This window comes from Lagopus muta, chromosome 27 (assembly GCF_023343835.1).
Source record: "Lagopus muta isolate bLagMut1 chromosome 27, bLagMut1 primary, whole genome shotgun sequence".
Classification (NCBI taxonomy): Eukaryota; Metazoa; Chordata; class Aves; order Galliformes; family Phasianidae; genus Lagopus; species Lagopus muta.
In genome coordinates this window covers 4,317,306-4,334,540 of record NC_064459.1, presented here as the reverse complement: position 1 = coordinate 4,334,540, position 17,235 = coordinate 4,317,306, and the positions used below count along the sequence as shown (strand labels likewise).

The 17,235-nt window shown below is 45.5% G+C and overlaps 1 protein-coding gene across 4 annotated transcripts in view; it reads right to left on the bottom strand.

The window, feature by feature from the left end:
* The window catches only part of UNC5D (unc-5 netrin receptor D), a 140,030-nt gene that overhangs the window by 83,640 nt on the left and 39,155 nt on the right, over positions 1-17,235 (bottom strand). For 3 of the 4 annotated variants that reach the window (XM_048928094.1, XM_048928098.1, XM_048928095.1), the window contains exon 1: positions 7,623-7,807. The exons of the other annotated variant lie outside the window; for it this stretch is intronic. In XM_048928094.1, coding sequence (XP_048784051.1) covers positions 7,623-7,713 — 91 coding nt within the window. In that variant the 5' untranslated portion in view covers positions 7,714-7,807. Of the gene's footprint in view, positions 1-7,622; positions 7,808-17,235 lie in introns of those variants that run through there. 4 annotated transcript variants of the gene reach the window in all.

Below are 17,235 nucleotides of genomic sequence, written 5' to 3'. Positions count from 1 at the left end.
ATTTGTCTCCATCACAAGAAGTGTACCCTTTGTCCCTGCAGGACCAAGGGGACTGTAACTATAAGTGACATTCCAAAGGCACAAAGAAATCTCTCAAGAGTAGCCCTGCCAAGTTGTTAGTGGCTATGATCTCATTTATGGGGCTGCAGGATGGCCAGATACCGCTGCACCGACCAGTGGCAACACTCAGAATCTAGCTGTAAAACATTAATTATTACTTTCATCTATGATATTCTGGATACAATTCACAATGCTCTACTGGCCCTCCTCCCTCCTACAGAACTACATCACTGCTGCACCAGCAGAGGGGTCTCACTCTTACATACAGAAAAGGTGGTAGACATAATATTTGTATAAAAAACAGTCTTAGAAATAGCTAATTAGAGAAAGGCACTAAATAACACTGGAGACTCAAGGTCTTTTAATTACACACAGAACCCAGAGAGGTTGTGAAATTCACAGCAGAGTTTCAATAGCCACGTAATCCAGTTTGACATCACAAACTACAGAGATGCAGAGCTGAAGCTGGGGATGATTACAGCTGTATGAGGACGGGACAGCCCTCATTGACATCTCCTCTCTGGTTTATTTTCTGCTAAATTCAGAGTCCTGTGGGAGCATCGTTTCACCCATACCTGGATAAGACAGCCCCACTAACCCCAAAGTAACAACAAATCACCCCAACCTGCACAAACTTAACCTTCACACACAACTCAGGGGCATGTTGTCTTGTGGAGCCATTTGCTGAAACATACACTGTGAGAGGGGAATTTATTTGCAGACCAATACTGATATTGTATGGTTTCCTATCACTGCAGTAAGTCTGACTGTTGGACTGCAAGACCTTTGTGAGGGCATTACTGCAATCACTGCAATCAAATCCTACAGCCTGGGCTCCATCTAGAGTCAGGAAGTTTCTCTGCTATGTACTCCTCTCCCTCCTCCCCACAGCTCGCTTGGAGTGATGGTAGGAACACACAATTGCTCCCTTTCTAATCCTATAAGGTAAGAAATGATGTTATCCTTATTTGTCTTCAAAAAACCTTCACACATCAATGACCACCGAGAGACCTTGGAAATAAGAATCCCCATCCTTGGGCTCTTTCCCTACACTTGAGTAAGCACCAGGTCTGCATCAGTGCTTCTGACACCCATCGTAAGGGCAGTGCTATTTGTTTTGCCGTTCCTCAGGAAGGAGGCAAAGAGAAGTCAGCTCCAACTGTTAGGTCATGTTTAGCACAACTCAGATCTGGAAACCCCACATTATGAAGAATTAAAGATGCTCTCATTCAAATGATTGAAGAGAAGTTACCGAGCTCAAAACAAGTCAGGCACCACATTACTAACTCACAGATTCAAATCAAAATAGAGCAGAAGTATTTAAATCATAGTCTAAATTAGATCTGTAAAAATCTTCACAGAAATAGGCAAGTCAAGTAGCAGAGTTATCTCTGGAAAAAATCTATTAGCAGTAATAGAATGATAATCCTCTCAGATTCATTGATGCTGACAGATTAAATACTCTAAATTCATCTTTTATTTTGTTAGCTCATTTGACGCAAAATAAGTCCTACGTTTTTAATGTAGTGGGAGCTGAGGGAATTTGGCTGTTACTGTGGCAAATTTGGTATTAACAGCCTTTAGGTACTCAGCACAGCCATAAGCTGTTACCAAGTGCCAGCTGGAGAAGAATGACTTGTTTCCTCTCTTAACACAGTACCACTGCTTCTTAGAAACTAATTTAACATCACTGAAGTTGCTTCTACCAGGAAAAGAAGAAGGATTAGGGCTGATAACAAAGGCAATGTACGATTAAGTGCCTTTTCCCCACAATCCATGGTTAAATAACAGGGTGACACACACTGCCGACCTCCTCGTGTCAGGAAAGTGCATCTCTGGAGCAGCCTAAAGCTCCATGCAACCCTTCTGCCTCAAGGAATGCACGCAGCTGGACAGAGCAGGCAGAAATAGGAGACAGATCTCAACATCTCAACTTGAGTGACCTCATTTCGCACAAGTTATACCACGTTACTCGAGGTCAGACCTACAAATCTGACATGATTCTATAATATATAATGATAAATAGGAGCAGTGGCTTTTTATTTCCACTTCTATTTATCCCTTAAGCATTTTTTCAGCTACTTTCTCTCTTAGAAACAAAGAAATCACCAGTCATTTGCCCATGAACCATATCAAGAAGTTCATAAAACCTTTGGAAGCACGCAGATATCAAGAAAAAAAAATAATTAAATTTCAGAATGAGAGAGTTACTTTGATGTACGGGTATTTCTCCAGCATCACTGAGCTCTGAGAACCACACGATGAGCACAGCACACACAGCTTCGTTAGGACACAGTAAGGACATGCATCACCCTGCATCCTGCAGCCACCCCTCATTGAGCTGCATGACAGCTGTGACAGGGAAAGCACTGCAAGCTGCGACCCAGCATCACTCTTCTACTCCCAGCAAACAGCCCATGTTCTCTACAGCCAAGTTAAAAGATAAGAAAAAGTTCCAACTCAAATCCATTATTAGCTACGTCAGCAGCAGCAAATACCTCGCAATAAATCAGTGGCAGCAAATACCTCGGAATTGGAAGGCGAAATTAATATTTCAAAGGGTAATGGCTTACCACGGACCCTTAGTGGTTTTAAATCTGGCCCAAAACACTGCTAACCTGAAGCATTTGTCACCATAAAAGTCACAGACGCATCTGTTGAACTGCAGATCAGATGCAGTTTTATATGACAGGTGAATTCAATTAATAGAGCAAATTTGTTTTTCGGCAATGCAATCTATTATTGGGAGCACGGAAGCCATTCTGTGAGTAACTATTCAGCACTTCTAAGAAGCCTCCACGTTTGCTCCTTTCACATCCATTGTCTGCCAGGACTCCAGCAATTTAATTTCACATGCAGAAGTGCTTGAAGAAGAAACGGCGGAGATCCACAAAACGTATTGCTGAGAAAAAAAGAGAATGCATCCAAACTTGAAGCAACTGCCCATTCAGCATAAAGGTAAGAGCAGGTGTGCTGTGTGTTCTGTGCTTCCTGACAGCTGCAAAGTGTGGACGTTTTGCACAGGAATAATAAATAAGAAGCTTCTGATTTTTAAGTTTTCCTATTGTTACAACAGGCACCAATATAAGGAACACCACCACCACCACCCACCCACCCACCAACACTGTTTCCTACTGCACTCGTTTTGCTTACACTGCTCATCTCCAGACATTCTCAGTAGGTTTCATGTGCACATAAGCTGAGCTCTTTTATTGCACCATTTTATGTAGAGAAGCATCCAGTGCGCCTTCAAAGTACTGAAGGAAAACACAAACACAGCCCCAAACCCCAGCAGGGGGCACTGGGTGCCACCTATCACCCCAAGAGATGGAACTGCACCACAATGAGCACTTTATTACTGTTGTTCCTGGTTGCTGCTTTAAAAAAAGGCTTCAAAAAGGAGGTGGGAAGGGGGAAAATGGACAAAAACCACAAACCAAAGTGATGGAGGTAGAATTTTGAGGCTGAGGTCACCAAATCATGTATTTAAATTAGAAGCTTTCGATGCCTTCTTGGCAAGATGCTCTCCAATGTGGTTTATGGACCACATAAGATATGGTTAAGCATTAAAAAAAAAAATGGCATTTACAAATAATGATGTTGTAAGGTGAGGCAGTGTGATATAGTGTGGCAATTGAGGTTCTCTAAAAGTAGAAATGGAAAAAAACAAAACCATTTCATAGAAATGAAGCTGACCATCTGCTGCACTGCAACAGCGGCAGCTGCTGAAAACAACAGAAACAGCAGCCTCTGGTGTTAACATTCTGCTCCTTCCCTCTGACTCCACCTTTCCCCAGAAAGCAGGGCTGAAAATACAGAAAACATACATCAGATGGCCCTGCGGGATCCTTTGCACCATAAGTAATTTTCCATCTAGGCTTGTATCAGACTGTTGATGTTTGCGTTCTGTAATTCGCTGTGAAACAACCATCAGATTAGCTTCTCTTCTTCACTGCTAACAATTCAGCCTGATACAGAGTCCCCTGCCTCTGCGAAGATGGACATTTTCTTTCATAGCTTGGAAAGCTCATTTCATCGTTGTAGAGCTCGAGCTTCATTCTCTGCATCAGAAGAGATAGGAATTGCAGAGCTCTACTGTGTGGATGTGGAGAAGCACAAGTGTACAATGAGGAGCCAGGGAGGAGCAGCACTGCAACACACTGCTTTGCAGGGAAGGGGTTCCTTTATGGAAAGACAGGAGGGAATATCACCCAGAGATGCACATCAGAAAGGAACAGTGGGATGGAGATGCGTGTACCACACTTCCAACACAGGATCATATGTGCAACTCCTCAGCTTTCTGTCTAAGCAGCATTTGGCACCAACGTTGGCTGCCACAGGATGCAGGAAATAAATTCAGTGTGCTCTGAGCAATGCAGCAATACACCCAAGTAGATCAGAGAACAAATTAAAACGATCCCAATAAGTGGATCCCCCTTCTACAGAGGGTCCAAAGTCAGCCTCACACTCAATAGAAATGCTTCTCCTATCCCACCTCATCTCATGAACTATGCTATAGCAGATAAGCACAGCAACAGATGCAGAAAAGAGCAGGACTGACTGGAAGCCAACACACCACTGAACAGTGACTTAAAAGAACTAATACATGCACTGATTCTGTCAGTCCCAAAGCATAACAACTTCCACATTCTGATGGCAGCGTTGAAATGCTGCTTTCTGAGCCCCCAGGCTTCTCCATCCTCCTCTCTCAAACCTTCCTTTCTCTTCCTACACAAAGCAAGACCACAGCACAAGCAAAGCAAGCTTGTATCTTCATGGAGACCAGAGAGAAGCAACCAACTACTCAGTAACCACAGCCCCAAGTCAAAGAAGTTTCTTCCCTGAGCAGCTGAGAAGTAGATACAAACACTGGCAGAGAAACAAAGGCACGGTGAGTAGAAGGATGGCTCAGAGATGGGATTTCTTGTTTTAATGAATGCTTTTTCCTCACGCAGCAAAACTGTGTGGTGTGTGAACACAGTCATACAATTGATGCACACAGCTCACGAGAGCTTTTCCTTGATTTTCGTTTACCCCGCGTCAGTTGTTAATATCTCAGTCCTCCGCTTTGCTGAGATCCTGGTGACATTTGTACTTTAAGATCACATCAATCCATATGCTGACAGCTTCTGTTCAGTTGAGGTCGGCACATGAGAGATATTCCAGGTAGTAAACTGGTGAACGTAGGAACAAATAAACAGCTTTACTCTCAGCGGGGCACGAGGAACAGAGAATGAGAACTGAAGACAATCTAACGCAACACCAGCCATAACACACCTCCTTCAGATGCAGAAATCAGGACACAAAAAGCCTCCCTGCTCCTTGAATGCAGCACAGCAAATCTACATCGCTCTGCAAATAAAAGCAGCAGCGGTGGCTCCCAGGCTGCTCTAAGCTGGTGGCAATGAGGTACACTGCAAATACTGAGAGAATCTAGATACACAAATGCAATTCCAGCCCGTTCGTAATGAAGCAAACAGAAGTTCATCTAATTTGCACAAGGATGGCATTAAATTCCAGACAAGAGGTAGAACCAGGACACAAACAACTCACCTATCAGTCCTGTCCCTGCCATTGGATTCATCTCAGCATCAACAGAACTGCATCAACTGCTTTTATCTCTCTAAAGCGTTATTCCTCCAAGAGCTCTGTTGCCCAGAACCTGGTTTGTCTGCTGAGTTCCCAGATCAGAGCAATGCCTTAAATTCACAGCTCTCCACACCACATATTTTGGGTGATATTAAGGAAAAAAAAGAAAAAAGAAAAAAAAATCCCCCAATTCCAAACTGAGACACCCGCTCCTATGGCTCGCTGCTCAGCCATGCCCTGTTCCATGAGGAGGCTTAGCGGAGCATTTACTGCAATAAAACCAGAAGTGAGAAGCAGTGGCTGCACTGGTACTGTTGCAACAAGAGAAGGAAAATCCCTAAACGGTGCTTATTTACAACAAAACGCACACAGATGTAGGAACACAATGAAACATGTAGCTTTAGGCTTTAATATCGAGATGCAGAGCAAAACCAGCATTCAACGTTTTAGAAACATCTTTATTTGGATACATGCAACCTAAAATTAGTTTCAATACCTCAATGAGATTAAAAAAATATTAGCTACTTCCATCTCATTTTCAAATTACCTCAGTGTCTATGCATTGTTTGCTGTAAAATAAAAGCCCAAAGCAATGCACAGACATTCCTTCCAACAGACAAATGCAGCGTGAAGGTTATCTACAGTCATTTCATTTCTCTTTAAACTCAGTTCAAACCAGGATCTCGGAATACCATTTGTTTCAGAGGAGGCTTGAAGATAACTTCACCTGCATCCCTTACAGCTCAGCAGGTCGGTGATTGGGGTTCATTGCTTCAGCCAAAGCCACAACCAAACACAGCACATCACAGCTCAGAGACCGCAGCCAACAGAATACCCACAACTCCCAAACCAAACCATCCTATTTCAGCCTGAAACGTCCTGGATGGGAAATTTTAGTTGAACAACTAAAACTCTTTAACAGCAACAGCCCCGCTACACCCCACACGGTTTGCAGTGATATTTCTGAGGCTCACGGGGCCTGATCCCAACCACACTTTCCCAATATGAGATCCACCCCAGAGTCCTTCCAGATGCATACAAAACACTGATTTAAATACACACATGCAGTCCCTTATGGTCACAAATGCCTTTTGAAATAAATACTAAGTAATATCAGCCTTCCCCCCATTCTCATCGTTCAGTTCAGTTCTACAAGGGATGCTTTTGCCCAGCAGCCACCTGTGGCCCAGCCCCGCATCTGACCCACGGGCAATGCCCGACCAGAGGATGGTGTCCCACAGCAGCAGATGGAGGCACAGCCCCAGCGGGAACGCGGGGAGAGATCGAGAAAGGCGACAACAAGAGGGATGTGCTCAGATCTACAAAGCCTGCTGCAGGTTTGCTCTGTAAAACCGCAACAGCAGGAGGGAACGTTCTGTGCTGCCCTCAGCGCCGGGTCCAACGATGCGCGGTGCCCGGCCCTATCGAAGCTCAACGTACCGAGGTGCCAGGCTGGAGGTGAAGACGGACCCCGACATCGCACGTACACCAATTACACTGCGCGTACGCGCACCCAAGCGCAGGCACTCGCACTGTCTGCCAGGTGTTGGATTCTCTCGCTGTCAGAACAGTCCACGATCTCGCAGCCCCATCATTTCGGGACGGCTCCGCCACTCCCCGCGACCGCTGCGGGTATCCCAGCGCTGCCCGCAGCCCCGCACACGCCGCATTCCCGAGGATGCTCCGCAGCCCGGAGCCCGCAGTGCCGAGCTGCGTCCCGCCCTCGGTCCCTGGCCCCCGTTTCTCTCCTGCAGGGCTCTATTCCCCTTATCCCAACGTTGGGGCATATCCGCTTCGCCTCCCACCGCGATCCCGTGGGTTTATGGAGTGGGGAGAGATTTTTTTTGCTTTTTTTTTTTTTTGTTTTTTTAAATGACGGGGGTTCGCCCAGCAGAGCAACCGGTGCTCGGGGCCGGCCGAGGGTTTGTGTCTACAAACTTGCCGGGGAGGGATGGCTTGGGGATCCCGCTTACCTCTCAGCGCTGCCGCGCGGCCGCACAGCCCCAGGAACAGCAGCAGCTCCAGGCGCGGGGCGCAGCCGCCCCTCTCAGCCCCTCCGCCCATGCCGGCCCCGCAACTCCGCTCCTTCCTCGACCGGAGCTGAGGCTGCAAACCTCCGCCAGAGCCGCAGGTGAAGAGAGAAGTCGCTTCCCGCGTTGTCTTTTTTTTTCCCCCCCCCTCCTGTTTTCCTCCCCTTCTCTCGCCTACCCCCCACCCCCCCGCACGCACTGAGCCGGAGCTGTGCCCGTAGCCCCGCGCTGCCGCCGCTCCTCCCGCCGACTGCCTCCGAGGCGCCGTGCGCGCCCGCATCCCTAATGAGCCGCCCCTCCCCCGCCGCTAATTAGCCGCACGTGGGGCGGGGCCAGGTGCGTTGGGCAACGCGCAGAGCGCCCCCCCCCCGAAGAGCTCCGGTGTTCGGGGCCGAGCAGAGAGCGGAGGGGGTGGGAGTAGAGCGCATCCTGCCGGCCTCTCCCCCTCCCTCCAGCCACGCTCTCCTTAGCAAAGCACCGCCCTTAACAGGTGCTCGGGGAGCAGCGCCTCAGCCCGAAGCAAACAGCGCTTGTGCCATCTTTACTAACAGCGCCTGGCCCAAGCGTGCTTCTCCTTGCCGTGAGGGGCACTGTTGCACGCTCCCTTCCCCCCGGCTCGCTGCAAACCACCTATTTCAGTGCACAGAAGGGCCAACAAGCCCAGGTGTGCTCAGGTACAGCCGCTCTGCCTTACTTAGGCAGTTAAGAGGTGCAAAGCAGCTGCAGGCAGTGGAGGAGCAAAGCTTTGGGGTTCAGGGAGCTGCACCCCACGCGTTTCAGGACTCGGTGCAGCCGCAGGGAACGGCAGTGGCAAAAAGCAAGGCGCTCAGAGCACAGCGTTGCTAACAAAGTGCTCACCGTGAGGCTCCTACACAACTGTAGGGTAAAGGGATTGGGTTCGTACCACCGTGACTCTGAACCCTCTTCGCGGAAGCCAAGCGTGGCATGCTCCAGGTCAATGCATCACAACGCGCTCTAGTGAGCAAAGACATAAAATCTAAGATAATGTATTTGTTCTCCATTTGCCATTCCTTTGGAGATAAGCCCTATTTGCACTAGGCAACAGGAGCACAGGAATCAGCAGAGGGGCTGTATTCCTTGAGTTCATCCATTAACCTCACCCTACTCCACCTGCATCACATGCTAAGGGTGCTTGGCTGCTCCTATCAAAGTGCTCAGAAATCCCTGACCGGTGAGTTTTGGAGAAATACAGTAGGATTAGTTACATGGACTTAGAATGAAGGCTTATCAATTGGTCCTGCAGGCAAGCTTTGTACTGCTTTCAGCCAGAAACACATAATTAAAGCAACAGGAATTTGTAAACAGAATTTTAAGAGGGGGAAAAAAAATAAATCAATATCTGAGAACATCACATCGGAAGCTCTCTTATTTCTTTTCTGTCATGCGTTTGCCTGACCACAGTCAAGAGCAGAGTGGCGAAGGCTGAGAGCAAGCACATGAAAAATACATTTTCTTCAACAGCCTAAGGTCATCTCCATGGCCAATGGGCTCTGAAAGAATAACAACAAACAGAAAGCCACAAAGGAACACAATCAGGAAGGCACACAGGAATGGTTTTGCACATTACAGCATCTCCTGTGCTTCTTTAAGCCTTTGCATGTCAACAACCACAGCCTTACTTCCAAGGACATCCATTCCATACAGCCACGTGCTCTGAGTTCAGCTCACAGACCGTTTCTGCCCATGCCACTGAGTCAATGTTTGGCACTTTGGATTAAAATACTGAGTTCTCAGTTGATAGAACTATTAGGATGGGAAAGGAGAGAGCATAAGCAGAGAAGGGCAGCAGCTGGTAACTTCAATCAGAGCACTTGACATGCAAAGATGCAAAGTGTTCTACAAAAAAAATAAAGACCTCAGTGGGGAGAATGCAGCAACCTCTGAGCTGGTGAAATTGAGCTGCAGATGAAACCATGTGTTCTTTAAGCACTGATGCACACTGGAAGTACAGCACCTTACAGAAACAAAGCTCTAAATCTGCTCTGGCAGCCCAATGAGCCACCTCTGTTAGAAATATAGTTGCAATTCACACTGAGGTTTAACCAGAGGGAAGTTAAAGGGGAAGGGAGGATCTGCCTTTCGATAACAGGGAGTGAGCAAGAAGGAAAGTGCATCTGGAATTCAGTCAGAGGGGATTCATGGCATTACTGGGGCAAGAGGGAGAAATGCTAATGGAGAGAAGCTGAGAATGCTGGAAGGAAGAAGTTTGTTCATCCCTTGCATTTCAATGGTTAAGCTTGGCAGCAATACTTGTTTTCTAACACACTCCTTATTTCACATCTGGCTTTCTACATTTTCAAGAAACTGAAAGTCTGTCAGCAGAAGCCTCGAAGTTCAAAGAAAAACTAAAGGCAAGAAGGAACAAAGCAAACCAAAGGAACCCTCCTGAATGGCTCCAACCACATCCACACACAGCACAAAAGCACCAACCAGAAGGACAGATGGAATCTACAGCCATCATTTCTGCCACCTGTGCACTCAGTGTGGTTTTCCCCACATCTCTGCAATTCAGGTTGCACCTCATACTGTGCCATGAAGATAGTTGAAGAGTCTATGGATTTCTAGCCTTCAACCACATGAACTTAAACAACTGCAAAAGTAGCTTTTCTCCCTGGTATGTGTCAACACCCCAGTAATTTTTAATAAACCACACAACTGCAGTCTGAAGGAAAATATTAAGAATTACCTCCTCCACACCAGCAGCTCAGCAAAGTGTTCCAGCTGAGTTTTCCAAGGTGCTCCCATCCCTCTCTCTGCCCAAGCACAGCACAAATCTGCAGCAGGTGATGACGTTTTGTTTCTTATTTCATGTCCAGTCTTGGAGGAGCCCACAGGTGATCTGAGTTAGATCAGAATTCACATCACCTGGGGTCAGATAATAGGCTGGGGGTCACTGCTGGAATGTTCTCAGGAGTAGGTAGAAAGGAATTGGCCTCATTTTGCAGCTCTTGCAACTAAAAAACATTCCATATTCAAATGCCACCTCAGGTATAAGTGTACAACTGCATGCATAATGGATGGAATGATAAAAGGAGAATAAATGCACCCACCCCACTGATGTACTTCACAGAGAACATTACACATGCACCAGTTGGCTCTAATGCAAATACTCACACCTGTACAGCAGGTAAATAATTCATGAGCAGGCAAGAACTGTAACAACAAATCACTAATGAAATTACACTAAGAACTCTGAATGGGCTCTGCTGTAAGCACACAGAAGCCAATAAAAGCCCTATTTACTCTTTGCATATTTTGGTTATTTATTCTTCCCCTTCTCTCACTCGCAACAATTCTCTAAATGAAACTGGAACTGAAAATTGGTTAAGATAAAAGCCCCAAAATAACACCATGCTTTGCCTCAGCACCCACTGCTTCTCTCAGACAGTACCAGGGCAGGTGAACCAGCAGGAGGTAACAGCTGAGTGCAGCACTCCATGAGACATGAATGTGCAGAAAAGCAGCTGAAATCCATCTTGATCCTTTGGCCTCAAGTCTGTGATTAAATCTATCTGCCACTCCACAGAACCTTCTCATTCCAGTGCATGGATGTGTGAGTGAGGAGCTTTGGACCACCTGATAGTCACAGAACACAGACCCCCAACCCAACCCTGTTTGAATAATACACAGTTAAGCCAGCAATAAAAACAACAGCTGGGTGCTCCTTCTGCCCAGCCATTTCTTCATCTCTACGACAAGGGCTGGCTCAAAAGCTCTTCCTGAGCACAGAACATCCCTCAGCAACATGGAATTTCACTGCACGCATCTTGCAGGTAAATGGCTTGGGGTTCTCACAGGCAGAGAGAGCAGCTGCGAGATGAAGGCATGGCATTTCCACTGCTTATAATATAGGAATTAATAATAATTAAAAAAAAAATCAGCTAAATTATTTTTTTTTTTCCCCGTGTTACATCTCTCACTCATCTGCATAAGGTCAGGATTTTAACACTGCATTTCCTTTAACAGTAGACCCATATTTCTTTGGGTTTGTCAAATCTCTCAAAATAATATGATCTGGAAAAACAACAACATTTAGCAGCAAGATGCAGTACTGGATGCAGCCACGTGGTACTTAGAAACAATCCTTAACAGACTGAGGAGGTACAGCATTTGCTAAGCCAGTATAAAAGTACAACCTGTGTGCATGATGGCAATTAATCAGCCAGTCACAGCCTGCATGCAAACCTGCTGTTGAGTTGTGTTTTGGAGCCTCATTTTTGGTTGTGTTTTAGAGCCTCTTCAGCAGTTTTCTAGGATCTGCAAATCCATGGGCTAAAAATATGCAGATAATCAGCACTGAGTCCCAGGTTTGTAATTTCTGTACATCAGTGCTCATGCTGGATTTGCAGCTCCACACATTAGGACATCTAGTGGCTGAATAATTTACTGGGTATACACACACACCTGAATACACCATTCTGATCCCCTGCCTGGAAGCCCATATCTACTCCTCCAAAGCTTTCTGAGAGAATCTCAGGATCTCTGTATGATTGTGCTCTGTGATGTAACCCCAACTCATTGCTCAATAGAGTGCTCTGAAGTGTGAGCCCAAAGAAAGTGGCAGGTACATATATCAATTTCTACTTTATCTTTCATCAAGACATCAGAGCAGCACACTTACTCTGCTTCATAATGCAGTCTGACTCTTTACAGCGTGCTTATTTTTTTCCAGTTCTGTGTTTATAGTAACTTAAAACATTAACACTTGTAATGCTGTAACACAATGGAAAACACAGCAACAACAGCAGCAGAGCAGCAAAGCTCCAGGCAGCAGCAAGCAAGGATTTGCTGAGACGCAACAACCAGGGGCACAGAAATAAAGGAAAGAAGCTGCTTACCTTCACAAAGCCTCAAGTACACAGGAATCTTCAGGGAGATAGTCACATCTCCAATGCCAGCCCTTAAAAGGGTTGGGAAGGGGTGGATCCTGGCTCCAGCCCTTCAGGTCAATCAGTGCATTGCACTGCATGCAGCTGAGCTCCCATGGGTTGGCCCTGCCTTCCCACCAGGTGCTCCATCACTGCTTCAAGCCATGTCTCAAAATTTCTGCTCCAATACTACTCTGACATTTTGGCATGTTGCTTCCACAATAATAAAAATCCTTTTATTCCAAAGAATAAATCTCAGCATTCTCACTGATGGGGAAAAATACATCTTGAAAAGCCCACAATGCTTCTTTAAACAATTCCATCCCACTTCCTTACAGTGGAAATACCATTTGCGTTGGCAGAAGCCATTATTTCTGATGAGTTAAAATCTATATTTTCCAATTGATTAATCTAAGATGTAATACAATTTGCATTTTCCTGTACTTATGCATGCAAAAATTAATAAATAAACATTGAAAAACACCACAGTTTGTCTGATAAAGAAGTGCAGTGCTGAAGTGGTCATCTTTGCATCAGAATATGAGAATATTAACACTCTGGATTAACATGCTGGGGGGTGGGGATGAACATTTAAACTTCAAGAATTGATTTTAAGATTGTAAGAAATAGATACTTGGAAAATGTCATCATCTTAATACCTAATTCACTCCTTGCTTCATAATTTGGAGAAATCAGTTGCATTTGAAGACTTACCTGCAGCATTTCCCTCAGTTGGGCTAAAGAATTTCTACTTCAGCATTAATTACTGTTATTTCTGTGCCCTTTTAGATTCCTCTACCAAAATTAATAAATCAAATCCTTCCTACATTCCCTTGTCACACATCCAGGCCTTTCTGCTGTGATTGCTGCTGGGTTACAGGCAGACAGCTCCTCAGCCTGCTCCAACCTCTGTAGGAAGAGCTCAGACTGCAAATAGAAAGTGTCCATCACCTGTACTTCCCATCCCTTACAGTCACTCACTAAATATCTATTCCAGATTTAGCATCCTGGCTCAGATCTTCCTCTGTGAACTTTGACTTGGGCCGGGAGGGGCACGACAAGAAACAGATGATGCAAAGGTGAGATGTGCTTGGATTAGAATGCGTGCTTGGAGAGCAAAGAAAGACATTCAAAAGCAGCAGGGCAGTAGACAAGCAATTCAGTCGCTCAGCTATTTGTAATTTGTGGTTAAGCAAAAAGGGAAAAGGGTAGGCATACAATCACCAAGGGACTTCATATATCAGCTTCTTTAGAACATTGTAATGCTGCTGTCCAGAGCACAGAGCAGCTCAGAGCTTGGGGAAAATGGGGTGCTGCTGTCTAAGGGCAGGAGTACAGTTATACAGTTAGAGGGACAAGGATGGGAGTCGTTGCACGAGTCTGGTTCTGCTCTGCCTTCACAGGAACAAAGATTGTGAATGGTGTGAGCTATTTCAGCCTCAGTCAGAGGGCCTGTAGCTCTCAAAACTCTGTTACTGAGCCAGTCTGCAACCTTCTCATCAAGTGGGAAGTTATTGCCACTTTTTTCATCCAAACTTACACAGCTAAATTCACAGGTTGCTTCCTGGGGCAATTAGGAATGCTGATGGATGCTCAACGACTGCGCATGATAGCTGCTCTGTAATGAGATATGGATGGAAACAATCACAGGTCCTAAGATGATGGAGACCCAAACAGGAACTTTATAAGGCTCCGGGGAGACCTCATTGTGGCCTTCCAGTATTTGAAGGGAGCATATAAACAGGAGGGGGAACGGCTGTTTACAGGGGTGGATAGTGGTAGGACAAGGGGGAATGGTTTTAAACTGAGACAGGGGAGGTTTGGGTTGGATATTAGGAGGAAGTTTTTCACCCAGAGGGTGGTGAGGCACTGGAACAGGTTGCCCAAGGAGGTTTTGGATGCCCCATCCCTGGAGGTATTTAAACAAGGCTGGATGTGGCTCTGGGCAGCCTGGTCTGGTGGTTGGTGACCCTGCACACAGCAGGGGGTTGGAACTTGGATGAACATTGTGCTCCTTTTCAACCCAGGTCATTCTATGATTCTATATGATCTCTATAATTGGAGAGTAGCAAGAAAGGATAAAACCAGAAAAGCTGAGAAATTGTTTTGTAAGGAGCCTGAGAAAGAAAGAACACCTGCTAACTAGCAAGATGGGAGGCTAATGCTCTGTACTGGGGTTAATGAGGTGGTCCAAGCTTTAGCCCGAAGGCTGGCTCATGCTTCCTGCACGCTGGGAAGGATGCTGAAGCAGGCACCAGGCATTTGCATTGCAAACATGTTTGCCTTGATTAGGGACACTTCACCCTGCTTTGATTTGCTGAATGCATTGGACTAATCATACATACACTGTTTCTTTCTCTCCTTTTTGCTAACTGATGCACCAAAGCCTCACAGTGAGTCATGAGAGATTATTTTTGCCCTAATTAGGTACAATTTTGACAGGACTGGAAATACGCAGGTGTCATGTTATTAAGTTACCTAATTATGCCTTTGAAATGGTCACATAATAATAACTCTTCAGTAACAAGAGGAAAAGGGGAAGAGAACTCTTTGCATTATTATTTTCATCTTAATCTCCGGCAGAAAAGCAGAGGGTGACCATCCAGTAACTATTGCTCTGAATTACTCATAATTACCCACATTGTGAAACTCAACTGCTCGATGATCTCAGGTGTGAATGAAAGACAACAGCAGTTGAGCAGTTCCTTTCCTCAACCATTAAAACATCATTTCAGCAACAAGGCGGAGGAACAATAGGAGCACTTTGGTGCAAGTTAAATCATTTTCTGAGAAATGCCAGTTGACATTCATCAATCAAACACCAAACACCGAGGTAAGCTCTTCTCCCCACTTCGTGTGATTAAGCAGCAAAGGGCTGAGTTATTGGCAGCTCCTACAGTTCTCCTGACACAAGTTTGCTGACCTCTTACCACTCCCTGATAATCCCACCATGAGGAGATGGCTGTACGTGTTCCTGCAGCGATGTGTGTGATGCTGGTGATGCTTCTCAGGCTGCATAAAGGCAGAGCAGCCTCTTGTGCTCTGCTCTGGTGACTGCAGCAGAGAAGCATGAACGCTGATAAATCATTCCCAGGTGGAGGTCGCTGGAGCAGAGAAGTGATGCCCTGTGACATGTCCTGCTGTGGTGCTAACCAGGATCTGCTGTGACACACAGGGCTTGCCTGGAAGATTTTGCCTTATTCCAACTCAGTTACATCCGTAAAGATGGAAGAGCAGCTTGTGTGAATGCAACATAGGAAGGATGGCAGATAACAGCCATCCACTCACATCTACAATCACTCGAATATTTTGAAGAGAAGCTCAAGAATCTCAGAGTTGCTGATTAAAAAAAAAAAAGAACTAAGTAATCTCAGACAACTGTAATTTAAAGAGCACATCAAAGGATCTGTGTAGCTCCACCAAGAGATGAACAAGCGCTCCGTGGCAGTGATGAGGCAGTTGTTGCAAAAGACAAGAGACTTAAAGGAACTGGCTACAGCTGAGCAAGCTGCAGGGAGAGATGAGAGCTAAACAAACAATGCAACCAATTCCTGCACTGTGAGGAGATTCCAGCAAGAAAAGCTGTTCAGATATTAGCTTTACCCATTTTGAATGAGAGCGTGCCTCTACTAGTAGACACAACTGCTCAATCACCAGTTTGTATGTTTCAGCTTCAGTTCTCATATACTCATAACTTCCTTCATTTATTTTTTTTTTTAAATTTTAAATGCACAGCATAAAAACAAACAAACAAACAAACCCCAAACTCTGTACATGTATAGAAAAAAGAAAATGACTGGTTTAATGGCCCACTCTTCCAGTGTTCACATTTTGAACCCAACCCAACATTCCTTGCCTCTCATGCACGATGCTCTCAATACTGTTAGGAAGAAGATGCTCAAGCTGACAAACCTGTCACGTGGCTTCAGCCCAATTTGTCTTGGGTTCACTTCACTATGTTTGGGTTATTTGGGTTAAAGTTGAGGTGAATTCCACTGCATATCCCCTGTCAGCAGGGGTGTTTAGAGGCTGTTGTATGGAATGAGCATTTTATTTTTATTTTCAGCAGGTGTGGACAAGAGGAAACCACTAACCTACAGTTGCATTTGATAATAACCAGCACAAGGTTTAGTGTTACAGTCTGCAGCATCAGAAACCCAGCCTATAGAAAGGAATGGAGAAAAGATCCTGTTCAGCATTTCAATAATCCCTTTCCTATCAAGAAAAACATAGCTTCTTTCTCAGATGAATTAACCTATTTCACCTGTCAAAAACAAACCCTATAAATGCTTTACCAAGATTTGACACACACATTACAGTGAAAATTGATAAAAGGAGTTGACTGCACAGAATTAAGTAACCTCTCCTGCAAACAGCACCAAGCACCAGCTGTTTTTTCACCACCTCCAAAAGGTTCCTTACGTTTGTATTACCACAGCATCACCTGGCAGACTGAAGCACAAATGGGACCCCTGGTGTGATAAGAGCAGTCCTCGTACTCAGTATGTGTACAAATGTGTACCCAAGTGACAGCCAGCCCAGCTGAGCCCATCCCTGCAGCCTGCAGATCCAAAGGTCTGCTCAGAGAGCTACAACAGAACACTGCTGACCAGAACACTGCATCACCCACACCAGGAGCAGCTCGTGTAAATCAGAACCCTCCTGGG